Source organism: Marmota flaviventris, chromosome 1 (genome assembly GCF_047511675.1).
Source record: "Marmota flaviventris isolate mMarFla1 chromosome 1, mMarFla1.hap1, whole genome shotgun sequence".
Taxonomy (NCBI): domain Eukaryota; kingdom Metazoa; phylum Chordata; class Mammalia; order Rodentia; family Sciuridae; genus Marmota; species Marmota flaviventris.
The window spans coordinates 210600108-210616254 of NC_092498.1; the positions used below are offsets into that span (position 1 = coordinate 210600108).

The 16147-nt window shown below is 48.4% G+C and overlaps 2 protein-coding genes across 2 annotated transcripts; one reads left to right on the plus strand and one right to left on the minus strand.

Moving 5' to 3' along the window:
* The first annotated feature begins 5020 nt into the window (after positions 1–5020).
* On the plus strand, positions 5021–8271 carry Syce2 (synaptonemal complex central element protein 2). Its single transcript, XM_027955061.3, has 3 exons — positions 5021–5093; positions 6838–7026; positions 8164–8271. Exons 1-3 carry the CDS (start codon positions 5061–5063, stop codon positions 8206–8208), a joined length of 267 nt encoding a protein of 88 aa, XP_027810862.2. The 5' UTR covers positions 5021–5060; the 3' UTR covers positions 8209–8271.
* Positions 7525–14974, minus strand: Gcdh (glutaryl-CoA dehydrogenase). The gene is made up of 11 exons (XM_027955210.2): positions 14729–14974; positions 14610–14645; positions 14173–14316; positions 13974–14036; positions 13523–13693; positions 12499–12628; positions 12199–12415; positions 11594–11697; positions 11221–11346; positions 10799–10959; positions 7525–8082 (listed from the first exon to the last, which is right to left on the minus strand). Exons 1-11 carry the CDS (start codon positions 14817–14819, stop codon positions 8009–8011), a joined length of 1317 nt encoding a protein of 438 aa, XP_027811011.2. The 5' UTR covers positions 14820–14974; the 3' UTR covers positions 7525–8008.
* Between the last annotated feature and the right edge of the window lie 1173 nt (positions 14975–16147).

A 16147-nucleotide genomic window follows, 5' to 3' on the forward strand; every position in this document is an offset into this window, starting at 1 on the left:
CAGAAGCAGGCCCAGGAACTGGGGAAGCCAGTGGAGAGGACACCGTGCATTTTGTTTATTAAAGCTAATTGGTGAATGCAGGCCCAGGGAAGCCTATGATTCATTAGCATCCTGATTAATATGCAGCTGCTGAGTATTAAGAAAAATGAAATAGAAAGGACTAAATCCCCAAAGGAGAGGTTGGAAAAATAAAGAAGCTCTCGGCAGACATCTGATGCAGGCCTTTGTCCCACACAAAATTTGAATTAGTTGAATTCAAGTGATTTTTCACCATTTGCAGAACTGCCATGAAAACCAGTTCCAGCTTCATCCCTTGAGCCTTAGAAAGGAGCATCTCGAAACTGTTAGCAGCTCAGGCAGGCGGTGAACAATTACAGAAAAAGAAACACCTGGCGGTATCATTGATTTTTAACCTGAGGTCCTTAAACTCTTGAGCAATCCAGGAGAGGTTGAGACAAGGCAAACTAGGGGTAAAAGGAGGCCTGCAAACAGGAATATCAGAACCACCTCTGTCAGTGGCTCATTCACTTAGGTATCCAGCAGACATTTAGGAAGGCTTTGGGGGACTGGAAAGCAGAGACGAGCAGGATGAAGGCTGTGCCCTCCAGCTGGTATGTGCACTAAGGGGGAACCAGTGTACCTAAGCTATGATAGCGTTGTGACCAAGAGCAGTGTAGTGCAGGAAGGGAAGTTCCAAATGTCACTTCTGTGTGAAGGAAGCAGAAAGGGAAAGTCATCCAGGAAAAGGGTGATGGATTTGGAGAAATTGTGGAAGGTTCCAGATTGCCAGAGATGTAGTGGGCAGCAGAAAACTGTAAGGCTGGAATGAGGGTGCAGGCCCAGATGCTGGAAAGCCTCATCCGCTGTGTGAAGGAATATAGACTTGACCTATGGCTGCTAGGAGACCACCTTAGGCTGTCAGGTAGGATTAGGAGATGGAATTGCAGTTGTGAAGGTCACTAGGGCTCAGATGAGAAATGATAGACATGGAACTGCAAAGGGTGATAAATTGGGGGGAGATTCGGGTGGTGGAAATGAGAGCATTTCAAGGATGTGGAGGAAGAGAGAAGCCAGACTCCAGGCAAAGTTGGAGTCTGAGATGCCTGGGGACAGCCCTGTGGAGAAGAAGCCTGTGGCAAGGTGTACATGTACATCATCAGGAGCTCAGGAGAGAGATATCAGCTGGGGATGGGCTGGGGGTGGTAAACTGGGTGGATCACCAAAGTGTGGCTGGTATTGAAAGCCATTCATTTATTCAACCCATTTATTATTCCTCCCATGAGATCCTGAAGACCTGAATGAGACATGGCCCAGCCCTCCAGGAGTCCAGCAAAGGCTGAGTGACACTATAGGCACTATGCACTTAAGTCAAGCCCAGGAGAACTTTATAGAGGAGCAAATCTTTGGTGGGAAAAGGGACTGCCCAGGCACACCAGGCTACAAGCCTACCTTTGGAGAATGACAGGCTGTTCACTGTGGAGGGGCGAGTGGGAGATGAGCTGGACAGGCTACAGGGAGGAGCCGTGCAGGCCTTATTACCCAGCAAGGGTTGGAACGGGGGTGTTCAAGAGGGCACAAAGGGAAGAGAGCAGAGGCCCAGGCAGGATCTGTTTCCACACAATGGGAATAGCAGGGAAATATTTCAGCTGCTGCCAAGAGGTTCAGGGTGTTGCCCAGGAAGGCAGCAGTACTGGAGGTCGCCGGGAAACCCAAGACCAGGTTCTCTTAAGTCCTCTGCTCCATTTTCATCCTGCAAAGCATGGCCATTCTTTTTTTTTTTTTGGCACTGAGAATTGAACCCAGGGGCACTTAACCACTGAGGTACATCCCCAGCCCTTTTTTGTATTTTATTTTTAGATAAATAATACAGGGGCTCGCTGAGTCGCTTAGGGCCTCACTAAGTTGCTGAGGCTGGCTTTGAACTCATGATCCTCCTATCTCAGCCTCCCAAGCCACTTGGATTACAGGTGTGTTCCACTGCCTGCCAGCTGTTCTCTTAAAAGCCATCCACTCTAATCTCCACTGAATCCAGATAACACAACATCAAAATGTTGAAATGCCTGTCCCGGCTCTGAATGAGTCTCTTTTGCTTACCCCTGGGAAAGAAAAGTAACTGTGGGCTCTAAGGTCAGGAACTCCTCAGTAAATTTTTGTCCCACTCCAAAATGTCTTTAAAAAATGCCTAGAAAGCAATGCTTTACTGTGTGTTTTTCTATAGCCAACTTTGCTATAGACTCTGTTGTCTTATTGGAAGCACTTTCCTAGCTCGGTGAATTCATTGGCAATTTTGTCTTGCCTTGAAGGAGGATGAGCTTGCGTTGTGTGAAGCCAGGGGAGGGAGAAATGGGGAGGGCCGGCTCCTTCATTCCTGCCAACAGACAATGGAGCACTGGGTGCTGGAAGCATGGATAGAAACAGGGCACAGTCCCCTGGGATTTACAGGCATGAGGAGTGACAAATAGAAGCAGCAATATAGATTTGCAGGGGGTCATGGATTTTTCTTTTTTTTTTTTTTGGTACTGGAGACTGAACCCAGGGGTACTTGACCAATGAGCTACATCCCCAGCCCTGTTTGTTTATTTATTTATTTATTGGGGATTAAACCCAGAGGTGCTTTAATTTGTTTATTTTGAGACAGGATCTCACTAAGTTGCTTAGGGCCTAATTTGCTGAGGCTGGCCTCAAATTTGTAATCCTCCTGCCTCAGCCTTCCAAGCTACATGCGCTACCACATGTAGCACATAGACAACTTTTAAGCAGGTCAAACATTGGGGTCTAGGTAGGTCTCAGAGGTCAAGTCAGGGAGCAAGTGCAAAGAAAAAGAGGCAAGATACAATCTGGCAAGGGACACATGAGGACAAAGTCACAGCCAAAGCCTGGGTCTAGGATTTGCATGCAAATAACCACCCAGGCTCTGGATCATCAAGGTTCCACAGTGTTGTATTCTGAGCTAAAATGTAGAATTTAGGCAGGCAGGAGACTGAAAGCCAAGAAAAAGTTTATGGAGAAAGCATCCAAAAATGAAGATATATTTTCCTAAGTGCAGATACTCTTCTATTTACAATGGGGTTATGTTGTAATAAGCCCATTGTAAATTGAAAATATTGTCAGTCCAAGGCCCTGGGTTCGATCCTCAGTACCACATAAAAAAAAAAAAAAAAAGTAAATAATAGCATTGTACCCAACTACACCTAAAAAATAAATATTTTTTTTAAAAAAGGATTGAGGGGGGGCTGGGGTTGTGGCTCAGTGGTAGAGCGCTCATCTAGCACGGCTGAGGCACTGGGTTCGATCCTCAGCACCACATAAAAATAAAGTAAAGGTTACTGTATCCACCTACAACTAAAAAATATATTTTTAAAAATGCATTGAGGGCTAGAGGCAGAGCTAGAGTTAATATTGGAGAGGCCCTGGGTTCCATCCCCAGCACCAAAAAAAAAAAAAAAGAAAAGAAAAGAAAGGAAAGGAAAAGAAGGAAATGCACAGAGTGCACCTAACCTGTGGAACATCCTAGCTTGGCAACATAGCGCATATAGAGTGCTGGTTGTTTCCCCTCGTGTTCTCTGCTGTCCTTGGCTGTAAGGTAACAATCATGAGTGGACCAACCCCAGAGTGGTGGTGAGGATGCAGAAAGACAAGGCATGTAGCTTAGTGTGGTGCCTGGCAGGTGGGAAGTGCTTAAGCTAAGGGCTTGGGATGTAGCTCAGTAGTAAAGCAGTCCTGGGGTTCAATCCCCAGTACCAAAAAAATAATAAGAAATTTGTACATACACACTTTGTGTGTGGGGGGTGGTGGGTGGCTCTGGGAATGGACTCCAGTGTCTCCCATCTGCTAGACAAGTGCTCTACCACTCAGCCACACCCCACCATAAATATAACTTCTATGTGTTGTGTGATACTGGAGATTGAACTCAGGAACATTCTACCACCTAACTACATCCCCAGCCCTTTCATTTATTTTATTTTGATTCAGGATCTCAATAAATTGCTGAAACAGGCCTCAAGCTTGTAATCCTCCTGCCTTGGACTTCTAAGCAGCTGGGATTACAGACATGCACCACAATGCCCAGACCTGCTACCAGGGATTGAATTCAGAGGTGCTTAACCACTGAATCACATCCCTAGCCCTTCTTATTTTTTTATTTTGAGTCAGGGTCTAGTGGAGTTGCTGAGGCTGGCTTTGAGTCACCAGGATTACAGGTGTGCACCACCAGGCCTGGCTTAATTATAACTTTTCTTGGTGGGGGGAGTTCTGGGGTTTGAACTTAGGGGCACTTGACCACAGAATCACATCCCCAAGTCTAATTTGTGTTTTATTTAGAGACAAGGTCTCCCTGAGTTGCTTAGCACCTCGCTTTTGCTGAGGCTGGCTTTGAACTTGAGATCCTCCTGTCTCAGCCTCCTGAGCTGCTGGGATCACAGGTGTGCATCACCTGCCCAGCTTAAAATGAAATTTTTTAAAAAGGGGCTGAGGACACAGCCAGTGATAGAACACTAGCTCTGCTTTCAATCCACACAGAACTGGGGGGCAGGGCAGTTGGTGTAATAAAACAACAGCAACAGATCCTGTCTTGGAACCTTGGACATACTTAGTTTGCACCTCTGGGTCTGTTTTCTCAATTATTAAATGGGATGCCAACTCCATTCTTCAGGGCATGAATGAAATAACTTAAGGAAATTGCCAGGAATGCCTTACAGGGTCAATAACTTTAGGGCTTTTCCCACTGTAGAGCTCATTCAGATAAGTCTGTCTTTTTTCCCTCCAGTTCTGAGGCTTCATGCATGCTAAGCTCACACTGTACCACTGAGCTACATCCCCAGACCAGATCAGCCACTCTTGGGAGAGAGTCTGGGTCTGATCTCAGTTTCCTGTACTACATGAAGTCAGGTTTCTGGCCCTTGTGTGTCTCTACCTCCAGTGCCAACCGCCAGCTGCCCGCGCTGGAAGGAAAGCCAGTACCCTACTTCTCCTCTCTGGAGTCAAGCATTGATATCCTGAAGAAAAGAGCCCAGGAACTGATCGAAAACATCAACGAGAGCAGGCAAAAGGATCATGCACTCATGACCAACTTCAGGGACAGCCTCAAGATCAAGGTGACAGACTTTCCATAATGGGACTGGGGGTGTTCCTCATATAAAAGGGGAGGGAAGGCACCTTAGCTGGGCTCTGTTACATTCTAGGTACTGTGCTAGGCAATTCACACACAGTATCTCATTCTACCATTACAACAATCAAGAGATGGGACCCATTTCAGACGAGAAAAGTAAAGTTTAAAAATAAATCATCTGAGCCGGGCGCAGTGGCGCACGCCTATAATCCCAGCATCTGGGAGGCTGAGACAGGAGGATCATGAGTTCAAAGCCAGCCTCAGCAATGGTGAGGTGCTAAGCAGCTCAGTAAGACGCTGTCTCTAAATGAAATGCAAAATAGGGCTGGGCATGTGACTCAGTGGTTGGTGCCCGAGTTCAATTCCTGATACCCTTAAAAAAAAAAAAAATACAAAATAGAGCTGGAGATGTGGCTCAGAGGCCAAATATGCCTGGGTTCAATCCCTGGTACCCCAATAAATAAGTGATTTGGGCTGGGGGTGTGGCTCAGTAGTAGAGCACCTACCTAGCATACATGAGGCCCTAGGCTTGATCCTCAGCACCATCAAATTAAAAAAAAAAATTTACTTTAAAAGAAAATAAAAGGCTTAGTTGGTAGAACTCTTACCTAGCATGCGCAAGACCCTGGGCTCAATCCCCAGCATCACCAAAAATAGAAAAGAAAAAGGAAAAATGATTTGCCCTAGTGAGGGAACCAGGTCCATCTGCCAAACCCAGCCTCTCATCTCACACAAATGTGAACAGCAGCAGGAGTAGGAACCGTTAATAGCTCATCATACCTGTGTGCTCTGGAAGTTGTCAGTGGTTTGTGACAGGACAGATGTTCCCCCAACACTCCTGGGGCTTATGTCTGACACAGCCTGATGTTATGCTCAGGTCTGACATTAATGGTTGTGCCTCTTAAGAATTACAGTAGGCAGAGTCCATGAACTTGCAGTGCTCCTGGGTCCCTTAGTCAGACCTTTTTATTTTCAAATTCCATCTAGTCATTCTTTGGTATCTACAGTAGGATTTATTCCAGGACCCCCAAAATATATCAAAATGTATGGATGTTCAAGTCTCTTATGTCAAATGGTGGAACAATTTTATAGAACCTGCACACATCCTCCTATTGACTTCACATCATCCCTAGATGACTGTTAATATTGAATACGATGTAAATGCCATGTAAAGAGTTGTTATACTCTAATGTTTAGGGAATAATGACAAGAAAAAGTCTGTACATGTTCAGTCAGATGTAATTGTTCAAATATTTTTAAATTTTTTTGTGGTTGTAGATGGAGAGAATGGCTTTATTTTATTTGTTTATTTTTATGCAATGCTGAGGATCGAACCCAGTGCCTCATGCATGCTAGGCAAGTGCTCTACCACTGAGCTATGGCCTCAGCCCCTTGTTCAAATATTTTTGATCCATGGGGTGAATCCCTGGATGTGGAACTAGCAGGTGTGAAGGGCTGACCGTACCTACTCTTGTTTGCAGTGGTAGAGATGGAACCCAAGGCTCCTGAGTGCTAGGCAAGTGCTCGACCACGAGCTGTTACCCCAGCTGTTACCTGTACTTTAGCATTTTGTTTTAAAAAATGAAAAATTTAATATGTAGGCAATTTTACTTCTATCACTGGAATTCTTTGTACCATTTTAATAAATTGCAGAATTCTAAAAGACCCACTTAGAACAGATGTATAGTATGCTGCTTGTTTGATTTTCCAAGAACACTTTTCTTTTAAAGGTCACCGATCTGACAGAGAAGTTAGAGGAGAGAATGTACCAGGTTTACAACCACCACAGCAGGATCATCCAGGAGAGGCTCCAAGAGTTCACCCAGAAAATGGCAAAGATCAGCAATCTGGAAACAGAGCTCAAAGAAGTCTGCCACACTGTAGAGTCCGTGTACAAAGACCTGTGCGTCCAGCCTGAGGTGGGAGTGACATCCTCACAGGGTGGGGCTGGGGGCTGTCCTGAGGAAGGGGACTTGTAATGGCTAAACTGGGAGTGAATGTGGACAGGAGTCCACTGCCCAGCCCTAACAACAGGGCCACACGCCCTACAGAACCCTGTGGCCCCCAAAACAGTGTGTCCAAGCTGAGAAACCAAACCACTGTCACTTCTCATCACTGTGTGGCTACAGAAAGGACAAAGTGTAATCCTGCCAGTCGGCAACTGTTCCCTCTACCCACAGCGCTGAGCCCTGCAGCATGGCATATGCCCTGGGGCCTAGGAAGTGCCTCATCCAAGTTTATTGATTACAGCAGATCCTAGACTCAGAAATGGGCCAGGCCACTCCAGTGCAAGGTCCCCGCCCTATTCCAACAATTCAAAGCCCCCAGCTTTGTTGCCCTCTCCCCTGAGAAACTCCCCAAACTTCTTTGCAGTGGTTACCAGTAGTTACCAGTAAACATGGCCGAACACTGTGGGGTCAGCTGTGCAGGCTCTTTATTCTCCTTTCCCTTGTTCTGCTCCAGTATCCAACATAAATAAGGCACTGCCCCGGGATGGGAGGGTAGGAAGGCACAGTGAGCCCCGAAGCACCCTCTTGGGGTCTGGGGTCTGCTCAGGGCAACTCGAGGTTGGTCTTGATGAAGTTGCTACAGAGTCATTCTCCTCCTCCTCCCTGCTCCACCCCATCAGGAGAAGCTTCTGTCTTAAGGTAAATGGAATCTGACCTCATCCACAGTTAAAAGTGAATCGAGAAACACTGAGAATCCCATCTTCTTTTTAAGAAACACTTCTGGATGATTTCCAAAGGGAAACTTTGATATTTAAAAATCAGTATGTCAGTAGTTCCCATCATACAAGTTGGGTCCATTTACCACCATCTACAGCACAGTGGTCCCAGGGTTCAGCCAAACATCTCTCCAGGAAGGGGCTTCAGAGCATCCAGGTCCTCCAATGAAGTGGGTTCACTTGCCAACTGTAAACGCCTGAATTCCTGTGATTGCTCTTCCAAGGATCAGAGCGTGAATGTCATGTGTACCTGGACGAGATTAGTAAAGAGTGGGCTTGGAGTCTTAGAACCTGTGACTTCCCTTTAAAGTTAGTCTTCATGTCCCCATAGGTCACAATTCCAGAAGAACAGACCTACAGAGATGATGAATGCTAACCACTGCTGGGAGATTCATTTACATCTTAGTGACAGCCACCAAGAGGCCATTGTTGGGCCATGCAGAGAAGATTGTTTTTCACAGTTCTGTAACATATTTTGGCCAAAACAATAAAAAGATAACCCAAGTTCCTTGTGCTAGATCCAGTAATGCAGCAAGTCTAGCCCTCGCTATGGGCCCAGCCTTAGTGCTCCCCACTCTTGGCAAATTCGCCCCACCCCACACGATGCCCCAGTTGATTAAACATTTGATTTTCAATCCAGCCATGCCTCCCATGACAGAGGCTGAGCCTTTTGGCTATGTGAAAATACGACGACTCTTTCCCATCCCCAGGAGGGACAGGAAAACAATATCAGAAAGCAGTCACTCGTCCAGGCTGATCCCCCAGCCTGAAGCTGTCCCTCCTAGAGTGGCCCACATGACCTTCCCCAGCTTTCAGCAGGCAGAGGCAGAGACTAGGCCTCCCTTTTTTTTTTTTTTTTCCTTCCTGTATTTTTTTTTAATTGGTTGTTCAAAACATTACAAAGCTCTTGATATATCATATTTCATACATTAGATTCAAGTGGGTTATGAACTCTCATTTTTACCCCGTATACAGATTGCAGAATCACATCGGTTACACATCCACGTTTTTACATATTGCCATACTAGTGACTGTTGTATTCTGCTATCTTTCCTATCCTCTACTATCCCCCCTCCTCTCCCCTCCCATCTTCTTTCTCTACCCCATCTACTGTAATTCATTTCTCTCCCTTGATTTTTTTTCCCTTTCCCCTCACATCCTCTTATATGTAATTTTGTATAATAATGAGGGTCTCCTTCCATTTCCATGCAATTTTCCTTCTCTCTCCCTTTCCCTCCCACCTCTCGTCCCTGTTTAATGTTAATCTTTTTCTCATGCTCTTCCTCCCTGCTGTTTTTAGTTGCTCTCCTTATATCAAAGAAGACATTTGGCATTTGTTTTTTAGGGATTGGCTAGCTTCACTTAGCATAATCTGCTCTAATGCCATCCATTTCCCTGCAAATTCCATGATTTTGTCATGTTTTAGTGCTGAGTAATACTCCATTGTGTATAAATGCCACATTTTTTAATCCATTCATCTATTGAAGGGCATCTAAGTTGGTTCCACAGTCTAGCAATTGTGAATTGTGCTGCTATGAACATCGATGTGGCAGTATCCCTATAGTACACTCTTTTAAGGTCTTCAGGGAATAGTCCAAGAAGGGCAATAGCTGGGTCTAGGCCTTCCTTTTACAGAGTCGAATCGCACTGTTGACTTCCCAAAGCCCACTTCTGACCCCTCCCTCTGCTGTGTAAGACCCTGTGCAGGTCCCTCTGCTTATCCTCAGGGTCATCCTCACACTGTGGGATCCCCCACCCTTGCTTGACAGAAACAATATGTGGGGCTGCAGGACCTCCCCTTGGTTCCTTAGTCTGGGGGTGCGTTGGGAAGACATTCATTCCCACACATGCCATCTCTTCTGTCTAAAAGCTTCTTGGCGTGGGGAACTCTATTTCTACATGGCTTGCAATGGACTGTGCTTTTTTTTCCATTTGTTTATTTATTGGTTCCGGGATTTAGTGTCTGCTGCAGTCCGGCTGCAGCAAAATAACCGGGGGGTGACGAACAACTTGTGTACGTTGATACAGCAGGAGTGGAAGCCGTTTATTGCAGGACAGGAGCAGTATTTATACATTCCACATAGCTTATCTAATTAGCATAAACTAGATACATCAGTCAACCAATCAGGAATCTCTACACTTAATGACTTGCTTTTGTTACTTCTCAACCACTCCCTCTGGCATTTTGCCAGGCACCATCCAGACTTGTTTACGAACTCTAACATTCCCCTGGCTAAATGCCAGGTGTTATTTTTGACTTGTTTACAGACTCTAACAAGTGTCCAGGGGCACTCAACTACTGAGCCACATCCCCAGCCCTTTTTGGTATTCTGTTTAGAGACAGGGCCTTGCTGAGTTGCTTAGCATCTCACTAAATTGCTAAGGCTGGCTTCGAACTTACGAGCCTCCTGCCTCAGCCTCTGGAGCTGCTGGGATTACAGGCATGCGCCGCCACACCCAGCCCCCCTTTTTTTTTCCTTTTCAATTATCTTTTCTTTACATCTGTCTTCCCACCGAGTCAGGAGTCCAGGACCCAGTGTGAGCAATATCCAATTGCAAGGTGCAAACATCACAGTCTACAAATGACTTTTCTTTATCTCTGAACATCAAGTAGGATGGTAATTCCTGTATGTTGCTTCACCCTCTCTCCCTTGCACCCCCAGCCCTCAGGGATTGCCCTCACTCTGGGGATGCCTGTGGAGGCTGTCCATCAGTCTGAGGAACACCCTTCTCCTTAGCACAATGGGAGAAAGGGCCAGAAGTCCACATAGGGCCTGCTGGGACCTCGATGCCATGCAGTGTGTGGCCACATGAGCAACTTTGGATGAGAGACAGAGGCCCGTGACTTGACCCCCGTCACACTGCCACTTGCTGATAGCTGGAGTAGGATGCAAACATTGTCCCAAGACACTGAGAAGGCCACTGTGACACCCCACCCCTGTCCCAGCCAAGGGTCCAGCCCCTACCTTCATAGGTGTTCACAGCCTCCAGGTTCATGGCATGCCGGATCACATGATACTCATCAGAAATCCCATTCCCCCCAAGCATGTCTCGGGCCTGGCGGGCAATGTCCAGGGCTTTCCCACAGTTATTCCTCTTCAGCAGGGAGACCATTTCCGGGGTGGCCCTGGAAGTGGCACATACATGTAACAAGCAACAGTTACAAAGAACTGATGCCCTGAGCAAACCCAGCCAGTGGGAGGGTGAACTCCCTAGTGTAGCCACCAAGCTCCCAATAAGGGACCAAGGCCATTCCTGGCCCAGTCCATGAAGGCCAAGAGAAAGAGAAGCATGGGTCCCTGGAACTATTAGGGAGGAAGGGCCTTCTTCCCAGGAGGGGCACAGAGTCCTCCCACCATAGCTGCCTCCCCCAATTTGAGGCCCCTACTTGTCCTGATCCTTTAAGCGGCCAAGCTGCAGGCAGGCATGGAGGCCCAGTGTGATCTCAGTGAGCATGTCTGCCAACTTCTTCTGAATTAGTTGATTCCTGGCCAATGGTACACCAAACTGGATCCTGAACAGGTAAGATCAGGTAAGGGCTGGAGGGATGCCCACTCCCTGGTCTCATCCCAAGGCCCCACTGTTCCAGGAAGCCCACCTGTCCCTGGAGCTCACCATGGCCCAGCTGTGGACTCAGCCCTTCACTGCGCAGAAGGAATTCACAGAGAAGGGCAGGAACTGGAGAATCACCACTGGGTACAAGATGGATCCCAAGACCCCTCACACCCCCAGGAATCTCACAGCATAAATGCCACACACACCTGTCTAGGGTGTACTGCCGGGCTGTGTGCAGACAGAACTCGGCGGCTCCCAGCACGCCCCACGTGATGCCATATCGGGCATTATTGAGGCAGCCGAAGGCACCCTGTAGGGTTGAGGGTGGTGGGGCTGAGGTGGTGGGTTAAGGGTGGTGGGTGCAGAACCAACTCTGAAGCAGGGGAAAACTCCCTCCCAGACACCCCAGACAGGGACCCAGCAGCCATTTAAATCACACAGGGCCCTGGCAGCAAAGCTCCGGTGCAGCAGGCCTGGCCCGGTGCCTGCCCACTCTGGATCTGCGCACTCCTACCCAGCCTGGGACCTGGATTCAGAGCTCAGACCTAGGAGGCTGGCATAGGGAGACTGAAAGATGACCATGACTACAAGGCTTAGGCTGGTGCAGGCCTGCAGGTGTCCTGGGCAGAACCAAGATAAGCAAGACGGTCAGCCAAAAAGGACATTATCACATTAGTGAGTCAGTTTGAGCCTCAGAATCACCACTCTATGCTCTATAAGCACAGGGACAGTGTGTGTGTTCAATCCTTGCCTGAGAAAGGTGAACCAGAAGGTGACCTGACACCAGTTTACCCAAGTGTCCACTACTCACCGCCAGGCCAGACACGTTGGGCAGCAGGTTCTCCTCTGGCACCTCCACACCATCCATGATGATCATGCCTGTGGCAGAAGCCCGCAGCGAGAACTTGCCTTCAATCTTGGGGGCTGAGAGGCCCCGCATCCCCTTCTCCAGAAGGAAGCCCCGAATGCGGTTGTCTTCACACCGAGCCCACACTACAAACAGGTCAGCCACAGGGGAGTTGGTAATCCTAGGGACAGGACAGTCAGTAAGAGGACTGGCTGCTGACCCCCTGCCCTATCCACCTGCCTGCCCAACACCCAGGCCTCTCACCAGGTCTTGGTCCCACTGAGAGTATAGCTCTTGTTAGATGGGTTATGGTGGGCCCTGGTCTCCATGCTGCCAGGGTCACTCCCATGGTTGGGCTCTGTGAGCCCAAAGCAGCCCAGAAGCTCCCCTTTGGCTGCAGGCACAAAACAGAGTCACAGGGCTGCTGAGACAACATTCACCCTCTCAAACAAAAATTACCAGTTTCCCCACTGAGCCAGGCTCCTTGACCAAGGTGGGTCAGGCCCTGCCTTGCCAGCACTCCCAGGCGGTAGAAGAAATGGTTCTCCCAGACCATCATCACAATGCCATGCTGGAGAATGGGCCCCAGGGAATCAGGAAGGAGCTGGTGAGTGTCCTGAAGGCACCGAGAAGTTACACAGGAGGAGAGTGTGAAGAAGATAGATCCTGGCAGAAGGAATGGGATGGGCAAAGGCCCAGGGGTACTTTTGAAGAATCCCAAGCAGCTGAGCCTGGCTGAGGAGGAGCAATTGAGAGAGTGGCCAGAAATTAGGTGGAAATGTGAGCAGAGGCCTGGTCATGCAGGGGGTCTCATGGACATGGTTAGAAAGTTAAGACTTTACACTGTGGTCTGGGATTTGGAACACAGAAAGCAAATCAGGAGACAAGACAGATCTAAGAGGAGATGGTCAAGACTGGTGAGTGATCTGGTATCCAAGTGATCCCAGAGCCTTTTCAGAGAGACTCAGGTGGTCAATGGTGCCATTTCTTTCTTTTGCTGTACTAGAAAATTAATCCAGGGCCTCCCACATGCTAGGCAAGCACTCTACCACTGAGCTATATCCCTAACCTTTTGATTTTTTACTTTTGAGACAGGGTCTCACTAAGTTGCCCATTGGCCTTGACCTTAGGCTCCTTCTGCCTCAGCCTCCCAGAATTATCAGGTGTGTGCCACCACAACCAGATGGTACAATCATTGAGATGGGAAAAGAGGTAGGCCACATTTCTGCATTCCAGATCACAGGGTCTGTCTTCCTTCCACCAGGCCCCACAGATAGCCGCCACTCACCCAACCGGGGCAGGTACTTCTGCCGCTGCTCCTCATTGCCATAGGCATAGATAGGTTGCATTACAAGGGAGGACTGGACGCTCATCATGGACCTGTAGCCGCTGTCTACCCGCTCCAACTCTCGGGCCAAGAGCCCATAGGCCACAGATGAGACCCCAGCACAGCCATACCCTGGAGGCATGAGGAAGATCAGGTAGGATAAGAAAGGCCAAATCCCAGTCCAGCCAGGACAAGGGACTTCTGGGACCCAAGAGAGAATGCTACATCTGGGCACCCAAGGAGGCAGGCAGGGAGCTGGCTGTAGTTGGGGGTTTACTCATCTCATCCCACAGCTGCTTTCGAAAGGAGGGATAACCAGTCCCATTTTAGATCAAGAAACTGTGGCTCATGGAAAGGAAGGACTATGGGACAAAGTGAGGTCTACAAAGTACAGAGAGAAATTTGTCCCTACCTTTGATGGTAGGTCCCAGAACACCCAGCTCCCCCATCTCATTGACGATCTCTCGATGAAAAACTGTGAAGGGACAGATGTCTGAGTTCAGACAGGTCCAGAGACAGAAGAGCCCAGATACTAGAGCAGGCAGAGCTGGTATAAATGGCAGAGGATAGAGTTTCAGTGAGGAAGGGATCACCACCGGACCACTAGGCACCTTCATTGCGATTGGCCAGCAGGATTCGAGGCATAAGACGCTCCTGGCAGTAGGTGCGGAAAGTGTCCCTGATGAGGATCTCATCTGCTGTCAGGTGCTCCTCCAGTAGCAGCGGGTCACGCCAGTCAAACTCAGGACGAGAGGCTGAGGTGGGTTGGGAGTTGATTCAGCCCAGCCCACCTCTTCACTGATCTTTAAGCAGCTCCCCTTCCCCTCTAACTCGCTCCTTGAGGATGTGGGCTGCAAACAGGACTAACAAAAGTGACCATTCTCCGATCCTGAAGGGACAGTGCACCCATAATCTTAGCGCCTTTGACCTTGAGCATGCCCCTGCCTCCCCTCCTGGGCAGCCCTCGGATTCAGGGGCAGAGTCCACCTGGGGCAGGCAGATAGCTGGACAGGGGCCGAAGAACAACTGTGTGACTAAAGATCCTTACATGTGGCCGGTTGACTCTGTGTCCTCCCTCCTTTCTCTGCAAACACACAACGTAAAAGTTACATAGGAAACGTTCCCGAATCCCCAATTCTTCCTTCCCCATCCCACCCGGACACTGACCAGTGTGCACAGCCGCCGAGCCCCAAGTGCGCAGGACGCGCAGGCGGGGCCAGCGGCTCAGCAACCGCAGGGAGACGCCCTTCAGGGCCATGAAATCAGCAAGGGGCGAGCGATGCAGAGATGGAAGAGCGGGGGCGAAAGGCTCCCACCAGCGAAGTTGGCCCCTAGCGCACCCAGTGCCGAAAAGCTCCCTGGAGGTCGCAAAGCAATTGACGAAAGCTTTTGACCTCAGCCGCAGGTGGGCGGAGCCGACACAGAACGGGTTTTCCCATTGGTTCCTCTTAGACACGGCTCCTCCGTGGCTCTGCCTTTTAAAGGGGCTACGGCCGCCCTCCGGGTGGAAGCAGGCGCGCCCAGGTCTAGGCAGGTTGGCCGTTTTAAGAAGCGGAACAGGGAAGGGGCGGAAGGCGAGTGCGCCAAGCCGATTGGCCAGTAGTATTCGTGTTCTTATTGGCCCCAGATGCAGGGGGCGTGTGAGGAGGGATCCTGGAGTTGAATAAATAAACTTAGGCACAAGGGGAGAAAGTCTTGGAACTCCCGTCGAGGGGAAGGTGGCCTGCGAGTGGGAGACCCTAGCCCAACTGTCTGCCAGTCTATCCCAGGAAACACGTGTAGCTACGTGTGGGAGATCTTGTGTGACTGTGCGTCTGCTGTGATTGTGCCTGAATGTGCCATCTGTATGAAGGTGGGACTGACTGTATGCATGTGGCGTTCTGAGGCTCGGGATGGTGCATTTGGATTCTGCCTTAGCGGCTGTGTGTATGGGATTGTGTTTCTCTGGAAATTTGTGTGATATTGTAACTGTGTGTTTCTGTGATTATTTCTGCATAGGTGTATATTCTGTGGAATTGATTGTGCTTTTCTCTTGTATGATTCTGCTTATGTTCTGTGGTTGTAATTGTGTGTAGGTATAATCCTATTAATAGTTGGCTTTACAAATACGTTTGTGTGCGCGCTCGTGCATATATATATATATATATATATATATATATATGCACATACTCAGCCCTTTATTTTTTAATTTTGAGAAAAGCTTTCATTAAGTTAATTAAGCATTGCTAAATTGCTGAAGCTGGCCTTCAACTTGTGATCCTCTAATCTCAGCCTCCTGAGTCACTGTGCCTGACCTGTGGACATGTGATTCTGAGATGACCAGAATCTGTATATGATTGTGTCAGAGTGATTGCGATAATGCTTGTGTCATGTCTTTATGTTTCTATGTCTCAGTTGACTGGGGGTTGTGTCCAGGTGTAAACTCTCTGTGACTGTGTCTGTCAGTGTAGTGTAGCTGAATGTCTTTGTGCTTTCTTGTCTGTGTACAAGCTTTTGCAGTGATATTCTGTGTGATTGTGTGTGTGAGACTCAGTGGTTTTCTTTTCAGGTGTGGCTGTTATCTTTGGGGTTTGTTTGTTTGGTGCT